The following is a 13,762-nucleotide window of genomic DNA, read 5'->3' as shown; positions in this document are numbered from 1 at the left end:
GTCCTTCCCAGCCCCTGTTTGCTCTGAGGCACAGGAGCGGGTGAGGGGCACTTGGAAAGGTCGGAGTGAGCTCCTTGGATTGCATGATGTCCATGCTGTAGGAGGGGGTCCTGAGGCCAAACGTGTTCGCTTGGCTCTTTCACGACGGAGCCCTGGCTGGTTTGGCTCAGTGGATAGAGCGTCGGCCTGCAGACTGAAGGGTCCTGGGTTCGATTCCAGTCAAGGGCACATGCCTGGGTTGTAGGCTTGATCCCTAGTAAGGGGGCGTGCAGGAGGCAGTCGATCAGTTATTCTCTTTCATTATTGATGTTTCTCCTTCTCTCTCCCTTCCTCTCTGAAATCAATAAAAATATGTTTTAAAAAAGGTGGAAAAATGTGGACGCCCATAGCTGCCTGTGGTCTAGTGGATTCATGAGCACCGCCTCTGCCGGAGGGAGGGAGCAGGGGGTTCCGGAGGCTCCTCTTCAAGGCTCCCGCTCGCTTCTGTGTCTTTCCCTGAGCTCAGCGCTGTGTGTTACCTGCAGAAAGGGCATCCCGCGTGCACTTCCTGGGGCTCCGTAAGCCCATCACGTGCCACACTCCTCCCCAGCGCACCTGCATCCCTGTGCTCTTTGCCTCAGTGGCAACGGATCATCCTTCCAACTTCCCAGGAAGTGCCTGCTTAGCATCTCTCCCCTCTACCCGCACATCCAAGGAGGGACGGTGCCCTGTTGATGGAGCTGTCTGCGTCTCTCCAATGCAAACCATTCCTTCCCCTCCACTACCTTTGTTCAGTCTCTCTCTCTCTCAAACACATCGATTGGTTGCCTCCTGTCCACGCCCCGACCAGGGCACAGGCTGGGGAGGAGCCTGCAACCAAGATATGTGCCCTTGACCAGAATTGAACCCAGGAACCCTTGGCCCGCAGGCCGACACTCTATCCACTGAGCCAGACCTGGTAGGGCCAGGTATCTTTCTTGCTTAAAACCTTCAGTGGCTCTCAGTTCCCCACAGGAGGACGGCCAAAGCCCATCCAGAACTTAGGTGGCCTGGGCCCTGGATGCTTCTCCTGTTCCTCCCCCCCAACTCTGGGGCCGCGTTCCAGCGGCACCAACGCTCTTTCACCGCCTCCCACGTGCCACGCTCTCGTTCACATCCAGGACTCTGCCGAGCAAAGCCGCGGCGATCACCCCTCCCCTCTGTCCTTCCCTGCCTAGTTCGGGGTCCCTCCGACGGCCCTCCCTGCCTCCCATCCCCCACCATGCCCCACAGCATCTGCGCGTGCACAGCAGAGGCATTTTCCACTTCACGTGTCATTATCTGCGTCCTTGTCACCCTGTCACTCTACACTAGGACCTCCCCAAGCGGCAGGGGCGGCTTCCGGTTCGCTCTCGGATTCTCACAGCGTTGGATGTCGGGTCGGCACTCGCACATTTTTAGATGACAAGTTGCAATCTGGACTGTGCCGCTTAATATACACGATAGATAGGCAGGCTTCGGGCACTGCTGTCCACGGGCGCCCGGCGTAGTGGGGCTGCCCGCTGGTGTCCGCTCCCCACCCACCACCAGCATGTGCGCAGATCTCCCGGTTAACAAGATGATGGCACACGCCGGGTTTCAGCTTTGACTCCGTTTTCAATCATCGGTTGCAGGCAAAGCCATCCGAGTGTAAGATAAGGTCCCGTGCGACAGGCCTTGAGCCCTAACGTTCGAGGGACAGCATGGCTTTTGTAATGGATCAGACAGATTCGTCCCAAGGGATAAAACAAAGCTGTCTTCAACCCTCTTCTATTTAGTTTGCTCTTTTTAATTTAATGATTCTTTTAAAAAATATATTTGTATTGATTTCAGAGAAGAAGGGAGAGGGAGAGAAAGATAGAAACATCAATGATGAGAATCATTTATGAGCTGCCTTGTGCATGCCCCCTACTGGGGATAGAGCCCGCAAACCGGGCATGTGCCCTGATCAGGCAGGAATTGAACCATGACCTCCTGGTTCATAGGTCGATGCTCAGCCACTGAGCCACACTGGCCGGGCTAGTTTGTTCTTAACTAACTCCCTCTCTGACCATTTCTTCATATCCCTTCTCTCTATCAAATCAGAAGAGTAGAAGGTACAATGCTATGATGCACAAAGAATGACAAGCACTACTACCTAAATATTGCCGGACAGAAGGTCTCCACATTATTCCAAAACTTTCCGGAATCGAACCTGGGACCTTTCAGTCCGCAGGCCGACGCTCTATCCACTGAGCCAAACCAGTCAGGGCCCAAAGTTCTCTTGGATCACAAGATCCACAGGAATGTTAGATGTTCTGAGACGCTTTGGATTTATTTATTTTTGGTTATTAGTGAGATGGGCATTGATTACTCACTGTAAATCTACCCAGCACTTGTGGGACTCCACTGTGCACGCATCTGTGGATGGAGGAGCACTCCCCTTTTTCTGTTAGCCCTGCTGTGGGTTCATCCCAGAGCCTGGGCAAGATGAGCTATGCTCCACTCACACTCCTGAGGGACGGCCAGCCTGCGCCATGGCCTGGCTGACCATCAAGGCCAAGGCCACAGGAGAGGACACCGAAAGCACTTCTCAGGTTGGACCCTGGTCACTGCCACCCCATCCTCACCTAGGCTGAGTCAGAAAGGCTAGTGTGGTGGAGGACTTTCAGCTTTCAAAATTTTGAAAGTGGCAGAGCACCTTCCCTACTACTTCTTTTATCCTTATCCTATATAATAAAAGGCTAATATGCAAATTGTCCCCTCAACCCACTGGGAGTTCAACCAGGAGTTTGACCAGGGGGTGGGGCCGGCTGACCAACTGACCACAGCCCCTCCCCCACGTAGGCTGCAGCCCCTCCCCGCAGCTGGCCCGCCCCTGATTGGCACCCCCCCCCCAACCCAATCGGGCTGAATTCGTACACCGGGCCCCTAGTTTTTAAAAAAAGAAGCATCATGAGTCAGTCCAGATGAGGGACAGATAAACATGGAGCTTCCTGGGTTGAAGCCAGGATGATAGACGGGGTGGGGGCAGAGAGGGACAGAGTCCTGCCCTCCTGCTCCCTTTGCTTTCCTCTCACAGTGTTCTTTCTAGAAAGATCCACAGAAGAGATTTCTCACAGGTCTCGCTTTCAGGAATCCTTGGGATCTGTGTGTGTACCTGACCTGTGTTATGTTATGGAGGCCACGACTCTGCCCCTCTCTGCACTGACCCCTGGAAAGCACAGAGCGAGGTTATAGGCCTCTCTCAGAACTTCCCCCACACCTTACATGAGTGTGAACTGTAGACATTACGTCAAGAGGCCGGGTATCATTTCCACCTTGTTTTCCCTTCCTCTGGTTTTCCCTTTACTTTTATTGACTCTTCTATCTAACCCATGTGTGGAATGCATAATTATATTAAAAAATAAGCTAACAGGTAGTTGTCAACAACCATGGTGTGACGGCTCACCTCATTGGGGTGGAATCCATCGACGGGTTCGAGGAGCTGCCAGGGCTGCCCGCCTCTCTTCTGCCACTTCCTTATGACTGCAGGGCACACACACAGCAGAGGGTTAGAGCAGGGACTGTCGCCAGAGCTGCCCGCTGCCTCCCGAGCCGGGCTCACCACTCGGGCTGCCCATGAGACGTTATCTCGTGTTGGGGGAACTTTCTGAACAGAGATGATCTCCCCACTGTGTGGTTGTTGTCTTCCTAACTCGGGAGGAACACGTGTGCGAGTGGATGTGGTTGTGGTGGGGCCAGATGAGCTCTGGAATATTCGGCACCCATTCCAGTCCATCTCGTTTCCCAGTGGCCAGTGGGGCAGCATCGCAGAGGCAGGAGGGGGAGCACACGTGTCTTAACGTCGCTTTTCACTGCTGCCATTTCCACACCTGCCTGCCTGTGGCAACCCGTCATCATCAAAAATCCTACAGGGTGTCGGAAATATGATTACGTACAACATGCTGATGATCTCAACATCGCAACCCGAGTGATGAAAAGCAATACAGCCGTTCTTCACCAGGGGTGACAGGCCAGGAGTGTCTGTTGCTCGAGGCAACAGTATGTGAACCCTACACGGTAGTAGCCTCGTCTGTGAGAACGTCTGAGGGAAACTCACATCCTTAGAGAGCCTCCCAGGAGAAAAGCCTGGAATCTGCTGCCCCGGAGTGGCCCGGGTGCTCACTTCCTGACATCCAGAGAGGGGCGTAGGCATAGCTAAGGTTCCTCCAGTTCTTCCCTCTTCAGCCCCCAGAAAACTCAAGGGCAGGGACCTGTGCCCTCTTAGTTTCTCCCCCTCTCTTTTTTTAAAAATGTTTTTTTTTTAAATTGATATTTAGAGAGAGAAGAAGGGTGAGGGAGAGAGAGAGAAACATCAATGATGAGAGAGAATCATTGACCGGCTGCTTCCTGTACGCCCCCCACTGGTGATCTAGCCCGCAACCCAGGCATGTGCCCTGACTGGGAATCAAACTGTGACCTCCTGGTTCATAGGTCAAGGCTCAACCACTGAGCCACACCTGCCAGGCCCTCTTTGTTCTTCATGACCGATCATGAATGACCTCTTGGGATGTGTCACATGATGTATTTTCTTTACCTGGGAAGTCAGAGAGACTCGGCTAATGACCTGCTGTTCAGAAGGCCAATAGACGTCCTGGGAGGAGATTCATAGACCACGTGTGGCTCTTTAATGGCCAGTAACACTCTCAGGTATTTAAGAAGGGAAATCCACATGCTGGTCTGCACCATGAGGTCACTGGTTGTTTTTGTAGGTACATGGCAGGATCTGAGACACGGGTGTGCTCCAGAGGCATTGCCATGGAAGCGGAGGGTAGCGAGCAGTGTGTTCCAGCGGTCAGTGTGGAAATGGCCTTGTCAGCCCAGCGGCACTTTCCTTCCTCTGTGGGAGGTGTGGCGCAGACGAGGATAAGGCCCTTGCCCGCTCAGCTGCCCTTTCCCAAAGGGGGGAAATCGCTGCCTCTGTGTGGCTCATGGCCAGTGGGGGGGTGGTGAGTCAGCGAGAGACAGAGAGCCTCTGGAGATAACAACCATCTTTCAGGGCCGGCGGGGTGTCCCAGTGGAGAGCAGATCACTCTTGTGCCCACCCTCAGGGGCCAGGCCCTCAACTGAGATTTGCTCTGTCTCGGGGTGTGAAATGGTGAATTTCACATTAAAAAAAGAGGCTATCGATGATGCCACAGTTCAAATGCAGCACAGAAAGGAGAGATTTTCGTGGGACTGTGAAGACTGCAGGTTTGATAAGTGGGTCTTCATTTCTCATGAAAGGAGACCACAGTGATAGATGCATTTCTACCACAGCTTCCCTAAGGAACTCAGCGTGGTCCACAGGTGTGGTCCACAGGTGTGATTAGTGATGGAGCTGAGTTGGACATGGAAAGAGAATAGCCTGGCTGGTGTGGCTCAGTAGTTGAGTGTCGACCTAGGAACCAGGAGGTCACAGTTTGATTCCCGGTCAGGGCACATGCCCGTGTTTCGGGCTCAATCCCCAGTGGGGGCGTGCAGGAGGCAGCCGATCAATCAGAGATTCTCTCTCGTCATTGATGTGTCTATCTTTCTCTCTCCATCTCTTCCTCTCTGAAATCAATAATGAAAGAAATACATTAAAAAAATAAAGAAAGAGAATAACATTTGTTCTCCAGGTCTCATAAACCCTGGGAGATGGTAGCAGGTGCTTCATGCGCACAGGTGACCGTGGCGGGTGGTGGGGAGGGGATGTCCCTATTCCATTGCTGAGTCCCTACTCTGTTGCAAGGTGCCTCCATCCTTACATGAGCCCCGCTTGCCATTATTGCCACGTTGCTCAAAAGGAAACAAAAGCTGTGTGGCTATTCCATGTGCTCGAGGTTGCAGTTACTCTGGGTCTGAGTCGGGACAGGCACACAGTTCTATCCGGTTGTAAATTCTGGCCTTTTCCTGGAAGGGCACATGCACCCCCACGGGGTAGACCAGATTGCCAGGCGGTGAGCCGCCGGGTGCGGGGAGTTCCCCACAGAGACGGGTCTAGGAGCGATGGTCCCTCTGCCTGCTCTGAAAAATGCTCAGCTTTCAAGGTCAAAATTCCCTTTGCAGTAGCGGAACTTGGGGCATAAGTCAAGTTCTCGATACAGTTCCTGGAAACTAGATAAACTTCCGGCTCTTTCAGGCAGACACTGGGCGCCTGGATGTTAAATGTGAGGTGCTGCATCGGCTGATCCCAGGGTGGATCCCGGCACCGGTCCCTCTGCCTCCACTCTCCCTCCCACCGCGTCCGTCTGTCCTCCCCAGTGCAGTGTGCATGGACTTCACATGGAGAAGGCGAGGGAGGTCCTGTACCAGCGGAATCGTCCTATTTGTTTTTGTCAGGAAATTACAAAACCTCAGGAAGGTCCTTGAACTGTCGATGAGGATCGCTAAGCACGAGAGACAGAGGGAGGCTTCCCAGCAAAGTGCCGACTGCCATGTGGTTAGAACGTTCAGTTCGGTCTAACTGGACTTTTTTTTTTTTTGCTTTGTTACTGCATTTATTGCTGTTCTGAGGATAAGAATGGGCTGATGACCTCTCCTGGCAAGCATCAAGGTTATCAATGGAATGCTGGCCAGCACTGGGCCAAGGGTCAAGGTCTTCTGGCTAGACCCTTTGTGAAGATAAGGACTGTTCTGTTTTGTTGAGGGCTATATCCTCAGCACCTTCACAGCACATGGTAGCACGTAGCAAAAACCTGATGCCTAACTGACTAACAATCTTAACCTGGCAGCATTGTAGAGCCTCATTTAGTAAATTTTAATGTGTATGGGATTGTCTGTGGACTGTTATGAAATGCAGATTCCTAGGCCCCAGTGAGGAGTGGAGCTGGGGTTCTGCATTTATAAGTAGCCCCCAGGTGGAGTGGATGCTGCTCGCCCTACACCACACGCTGGGTAGCAAGGGCGTGATGGCAATGGTACTCTTTCCTGGGGACCAGCAGTGTCCCAGGCACGGCATTGAGGGGGGTCACATGTTCCTGTAACCATGGCTGAGATGTGTCCCACAGATATGGCTGCCCCCTTTTCAGGTCTGGGATGGAGCATTCAGAAATGTGCGGGGACCTGCCTGTAATCCCAAAGGTAACAGAGCTGGGGGCTCCCTCGGAAAGTGAGGATGTTCCCTGCACATGTTAGACGTTATTATATTTTTAATAACTTCATCTATGTTCAAGGTTGACGATGATCAGAGATCCCTTGGCGGTATATTTGTTTACAGCAGGAATTCATTAATGAGTCGTTAGCTCTGCATTTTAATGCGAGGCTATCCATCAAAATGTCTCTCCTCATGAGAGAAATCGGTCTCACCTAGGCAGGAAATCTAGTTAAGGGCGATCAGTCTTGTTGAGAAGATGTTCAGAGTTGAAGTACTAGACTCTGCAATGCAGCCGTGTCAGCTAATGTAATCTGCGATGATTCACACAGGCCATCTGCTTCCCCCTGGCTGCTCGGGCTGGGAGGGCGGGTGGGGAGACAGAGATGATAACCTCTGAGGAGAAATGGTCCTTCCTGTGCATGCATGGCAAAGCTTTTCATTAGCGCCACCCCAGAGGTCAGTCCATCAACAGGAGGCGTGTCTCTTGTACAACAATTGCTTAGCAATAAACACGAGACTGGAAGGATTAAAGCCAATCAAAAATCATTTTTTTTTCCAGCCAGGCCGGCATGGCTCAGTGGTTGAGTGTTGACCTATGAACCAGGAGGTCATGGGTTCAATTCCCGATTCTGGCCAAGGGCACATGCCTGGGTTGTGGGCTCAACCCCCAGTAGGGGGCGTGCAGGAGGCAGCCAATCAATGATTCTCATCATTGATGTTTCTATCTCTCTCCCTCTCCCTTCCTCTCTGAAATCAATAAATGTTTAATAATAATAATAATTTTCAGAGTCAAGGTGCGAAGGAGAAATGGTAGCTCTGGGACCATGCCTACTGCCGTGGCCACGCCTCAGTGGCCCCTGTGTCTGGACAGAACGGCAGCAGAGAAATACTAATGTTCTTTCCAGGAAGCTGAGACCCGGGCTGTCCATCCTGCCACAGGCAAATCTGAGGTCATCCCATAGAGACTTGGATTCATTTCTTTTTGTGCAGGGCCTGGGAATCTGCATTGTGACTAAGTAGGCAGTTCAGTGCCCACTGTGAGAGGCACCGCCTTAGCCCTCATCCCCGTCACACTCATCTGTAGCCCACTGGTAAGCAGATGCTGTGATACTGGCCAGACAGAGGTGATTCCATCGACCTGCTGGCCCCCTGCCGAAGTGTTTTCCACCTCGTTGCTGGCTCTGTTGTTTGAGGGTTTCTAAGATGACGGTGAAATCAGGCGTGATGCTGAGCTGCCGCTTCCCAGGCAGAGGGCCACACTCTGCCTTATTTCAGTGCTGGAGCTATTAGTGTGTGAGGATGTCAGGGGAGACCCCGTCCAACCTGCTGCCTGCGGGTTTATACCTGCCCGGGGCAGGCTCTCCTTAGCTCTTGTCTGTGTCAGTGAAGATAAGGTGTCATCACCTTAGCCAAGCAACACTTACTTTCTTGGAAGTCAAAATCCACGTAGTAAAGACGGAAGCTGGTAAATTTCTGGCTGGTGGCAATCTTCTTCAGTGTATTGGAGAGTTGTGCTGCTCTCTGAGTGCAAGAGAAACGGGAGAGCTCCATGAAACCTAGGCCTTGACTGGAGTGAGCGGGTGATTCAGGCAGAACAAAGAAATGAATGGTCCCCCCCTCCCGCCCCCCAGCCATCCTCACAGAGCCACTCAGCAGCTCCGTACCGTGACTTCTCTCCTGCCCACGGCCAACGCGAATGCAAACAGTTAAACTTCATTAGGAACCAAATCGGCGCAAATGAAAGCAATAAGATACCACTCTCCCCGATGGGATCGGCGAGGGGAAGATGAGCAGTCGTGATAATGGAGACGAGCGCCCGGGGATTGGAGACCCAGAATGCCAGTCTGTTTAACCTTTCTGAGAGCAGCTCAGCAAGACGGGTCACCTCCTCAAACACAGCTCGCTCTTAGACCCAGGCATTTTTCTAGAAATTTGTCTTAAGGAAATAGACATGGCACACAAAGACACATACACACACACACACACACACACACACACACACACACACCCACACGTCCATCCCAATGCTGTTGATCACAGTGAACAATTGGAAACCTCTGTGACCTGTAGGCCCAGCTCCAAGGGATGAAGTAAATCACGGTACATTCCTATGTTGTACACTCTAAAATGATCGCAAGGTCAGGATGTGGAGGGATAACGGATGAACGTCAGACGGCATACAACACGTGTGTATTCTGAGACTGTGTAGGCCAGTGATGGCGAACCTTTTTGAGCTCGGCGTGTCAGCATTTTGAAAAACCCTAACTTAACTCTGGTGCCGTGTCACATATAGAAATTTTTTGATATTTGCAACCATAGTAAAACAAAGACATATTTTTGATATTTGTTTTATATATTTAAATGCCATTTAACAAAGAAAAATCAACCAAAAAAACGAGTTCGCGTGTCAGAGGTTCGCCATCACTGGTGTAGGCACAACCCCCACACCTATGAAAGTGATACTGGAAAGACATGCACACGTACTAGCTTTGGGTGGTGGGATTTGGGGTGAACTTTGCTACTGTTCTTGGTGCTTTTCTTAACATTCTCCAAAGTTTTTCAAAATGGAAGTATATTTGTACAAGGAATTCAATGAGTTTCTTACAAGGAGGAGGCTCATTTTCTGCAGAAGAGCTGCGTGGGCCCCGAGCTCCTGCAGAGAGGAGAGGAAGGCTCTGGGGCGCCGGTCCTCCCTGAACTTGGGGGAGCATCGGCCTGTGGACTGAAGGGTCCCAGGTTCGATTCCGGTTGGGGGCATGTACCTTGGTTGTGGGCACATCCCCAGTGGGAGGTGTGCAGGAGGCAGCTGATCGATGTTTCTCGCTCATCGATGTTTCTAACTCTCTATCTCTCTCCCTTCCTCTCTGTAAAAAAATCAATAAAATATATTTTTAAAAAATAGAAGTATAGTTGTACAAAGAGTTCAATGAGTCTCTTATAAGGAGGAGGCTCATTTTCTGCGGAAGAGCTGCGTGGGCCCCGAGCTCCTGCAGAGAGGAGAGGAAGGCTCTGGGGCGCCGGTCCTCCCTGAACTTGGGGGGACTCAGACCAGGGCCTCACCTCGCTCACTTCTCTCCACCTCTACAAACACGCCTACAACGGGCTCTCAAAGGTGTGTGTGTGTGTGTGTGTGTGTGTGTGTACATGCATATGTACATAGGAGAGAGACAGACAGTCACACATATACAGTGACTGACAGACACGGTAAGAGTGACAGACCCAGAGGAGGTGGAAGGGCAGAGGGAGGGCACCCCACATTCCCTGGCCCCGTCAAGCCCCCCAGAAGTTCGATGTTTCTGTTCTCCAGCTTGGGGGCCAGCATGCTGCCCAAACCCCATCCCCAGTGCAAACACTGCAGCAAACGCAGAGCAAGAATGACCCAACATGCCGCTGAGCGCCTGCGCAGGGCCTACCTGCGAGGTGAGTGTCCGGAGGGTCTCGTTGGCCGTCATCCAGCCGTGGCAGGGACTGACCTGAGGGCGGGAGGACTGTGATTACTGGGAGCACAGACAGTGAGGGCTGGGCCTTGGGACAAGCAGGCCAGCTCACCTGAAGGCAGCTCAGGAAGGCGTACAACTGCCCGTAGGTCACGTCCCCGTTCAGCTGGCCTGGAAAAGAGCGAGCCCAGATGTGGCAGCCAATGGGACAGTTAGGGTGGCCCTGCTCCCCTCCCCCCTCCCCCCCCCTGCAGAAGGCTGGCACGCCCAGGGACCTGCCCTGATGTACAGTTGGCATGTCTCTTAGGAATGCCCGTGCTTCCTTTCTTTCTGGACGCCCTAGACATTCAGAGCCGGAGTGGGGAGGAGCTAAGGAGTTTGCTTCCTCTGTGAGCTGTTGGCACAGCAGGGCGGGCCCGAGGGGCCTGGCCACATCTGGACGCAGGTAGAGGGACGCCAGGGCCCTGGAGGGACCAGAGCATCACCAGCAATGGACTTGGTCCCGCATGGCTTTCTCCTGGCAATGAAGTGCCAAGTCCCCAGGGGGCATGGGAGCTCTCGGGGGCAGTTGACAAATCCTCCTGTGCAAGTTCATGAAACCCCAGGTCTGACCAGTGACCCCTGGTGAGGGCGGGCAGGGCAGTGCGCGTGTCTGAAGGCTGCCATGCGCCGCCCTGCGTGGGGGGCTGAAGGCCTCCCCAAGTGCATGGGCGGCCACGGAAGGGGGAGGCAGCCACCACATCCCTGCACGGCCCAGCGAGCTTATCTGAGCCCCGAAGCGTAGATATGCTCCACACTGATTATTTGGTGCAAATTAGAGAGGCACCAAGAGTGAAGATGACAGACGGTGTGGGAGGTCACCTGTAAAGGTCAGCTGCAGGGCCAGAATCTGTGGGGGCTGTTTCTTCTCCCACGTCTCCCCTCCCTCCTTACAGCATCCCCGCCCCTGAGGCACCCCCACTTCCGAGCTGTGGCTCAGACACAGAACCCAGGTTCCCCCCCCTCCCCGCCCCCACACACACTCTCAAGGGCAATGGCTGGTGTCTTACTCATTAGCACTCTCTCACGCTCCAAAAAGTAAAGAGAAATAAGAGGCCCTATCTGGGAGCGAAGAGAGAGATTGAAGGTGACGGAACGGCCTTATTTCTCACTTGCGCCTCACATCAGTTAGGCTGAACGATAGATTCAATTTTCTTGTCAGAGAGGAGGAACATTATCTCTCTGCCGCAGATGGTGAGAGTGTGGAAGCCAGAACCAGCCCTCCCAGGGCTGCGGGCGACGGAATGCCACCTGGCCACCAGGGGGCATTCACTCCCCACCGAGATTTGGAGAAATCCTCCCTTTGACTCGGGCTTTCTGTCTCTTGTTTGGGCTTCATCAGCTCGTTTTTAGATCTCACCTTCAGTGAAAGGAGTTTCCTGACTGAAACTCTTACCTTTCAATTTGTCCTAATTCTTCGTCCACTACTCCTGCCCCTTCCGGCTTTGGACCTGGTTCTGCCCACCGTTGGATCCTGACCTCTAGACCCTGCAGCTGGGGGGCGCTTCCCTGCATCCGTGCTGATGCATGCACTGTGGTGGCATGTTAAGTGTGTTCCTACGTGATGTGAACTATCTGCATTGCAACTGTATGTACACTGACATCGTTAAAGCGTAACAGGATCTTCAGAACAATACCGAGAGGATGGTATCTGCTGTGCAAATGATCCCAGAGGAAGGTCCCGTCCGGCAAGCCGTACAGAATCACGTGGCTGCCCTTCGGCAGGCGGGCGTTGAGGTACTTCAGGGTCTCCATGACCTTGGAATAGAATTGCTCAGGAGTGGTCATTTTTGGGACTGGGTCAATCCCCCTGTTGGTTAAAAGGAACAGGAAAGATCTTACCAGATTACAGCACAGATGCATACACATTCCAAATCCCCGCCCCCTGAAGGCCACCCCGTGAGGCGGTTACTGGTGCTATTTGCAAAACGTTTCTGGCTTCCCGATTCCCACGCGGTTGGGTTGGCCATGTCGCTGGTTTGGTATCTGAGTTGTGAGGAGAGACGTATGTCATGGTTGGTGGTATGAGAGCCTCTAAAAGCTCCATTCCTTTGCCATGGGTCTTGGCAATGTTCTAGAAGCAGCGACTTCACCCATCTGAGTCCTGGAACAGAGTCACGCGATGATCCTTGACGGACATGTAGTGTGACTGGCATGTGAATGTTTGTTGCTTTATACTCCTAAGATTTTAGGAGCTGTTTGTTCCTGCAGCACAGCCTCACCTATCCTAACTGAGACACACAGTTCGTGGAATCAAAGGAGTCCGGGACTGATTATGATTTGCTTGACACTTCAAGGTCTGCCACTTGGTCTCTAAAACTTCCCACCTGCATTGCCGGTAGGGAAACAGAATGTGTGTCCACACTATCTCTTTCCAGTTGAACTCTCATGACTTTCCTGACAGGCTGCTCTTTCAGGCGACCCCCCCGCCGCGCTGCCCGCCGAAGGGCATTCCATGTCGCATCTCCGCCTTCCTCTTCACAGCAGTGCTGTGCTCTGTAGAGATTATTGGAAATTTTAAATTGTATTTTTTCTTCTTGCTTCATAAGCATTAGTGAAAATAGAAAAAGGAAGTTTTGGAACGTAGTTATCAGAGCATTGATCTAAAATGAGGGACTTTAAGACAAAGAAGGACAAAGTAAACTGAAAGTAACAAAATTGTAGCTTCAGACATTTTTTGAATTTAAGCTCGTTGACTTACTTTCATTTGGTTTAGGAAAAAAAAACAAAAATAAGGAGTGTGTGAATGTATTCTAGAAATATATCATTGAAAGTTATATTTAAATTCATTTCTTTTTTCCAAGTTAGGTTTGGAAGGCAAAGTGTAAATAAGGACGCTAGAATACTTTTTGGCTTGAAGATGTAAACTGTTCGTCTTTTTGCACAGTTGACTTTCCAGCATATTCTGTAGCTTTTGTGGGGTGGGCAGTGATTGGAAAAGCCTGGGAAGCTGGGCTAGCCGAGGCCACCTTGAGCAGCGTCACCATGAGACACGTAGGTTCCTCTGCGGAACGTTGTTTCTTGAGTTCCGGACAGGAAAAGCCACCTTCCAATCGTGACCTTCATGCACATAGCAAGTGTTTATGAAGTGGCTGCGTGAGTTTAGAGCAGTGGTTCTCAACCTTCTTAATGCTGCGACCCTTTAATACAGCTCCTCATGTTGTGGTGACCCCCAACCATAAAATTATTTTCGTTGCTACTTCATAACTGT

At 52.0% G+C, this 13,762-nt stretch overlaps 1 protein-coding gene across 1 annotated transcript in view; it reads right to left on the bottom strand.

Annotated features, from left to right (window-relative positions):
* AOAH (acyloxyacyl hydrolase (neutrophil)) overlaps nucleotides 1-13,762 on the bottom strand; it is a 109,748-nt gene that overhangs the window by 10,996 nt on the left and 84,990 nt on the right. The window contains exons 16-20 of the mRNA XM_014541081.1: nucleotides 12,189-12,436; nucleotides 10,625-10,683; nucleotides 10,489-10,548; nucleotides 8,500-8,596; nucleotides 3,428-3,504 (exon numbers count right to left, since the gene is read on the bottom strand). Of these exons, the coding sequence (XP_014396567.1) occupies nucleotides 3,428-3,504; nucleotides 8,500-8,596; nucleotides 10,489-10,548; nucleotides 10,625-10,683; nucleotides 12,189-12,436 (541 nt within the window). The remainder of the gene's footprint in view (nucleotides 1-3,427; nucleotides 3,505-8,499; nucleotides 8,597-10,488; nucleotides 10,549-10,624; nucleotides 10,684-12,188; nucleotides 12,437-13,762) is intronic.

This window comes from Myotis brandtii, unplaced genomic scaffold (assembly GCF_000412655.1).
Source record: "Myotis brandtii unplaced genomic scaffold, ASM41265v1 scaffold260, whole genome shotgun sequence".
Taxonomy (NCBI): domain Eukaryota; kingdom Metazoa; phylum Chordata; class Mammalia; order Chiroptera; family Vespertilionidae; genus Myotis; species Myotis brandtii.
The sequence above is the reverse complement of the archived record's forward strand: the minus strand, read 5'-3'. Positions and strand labels throughout refer to the sequence as shown.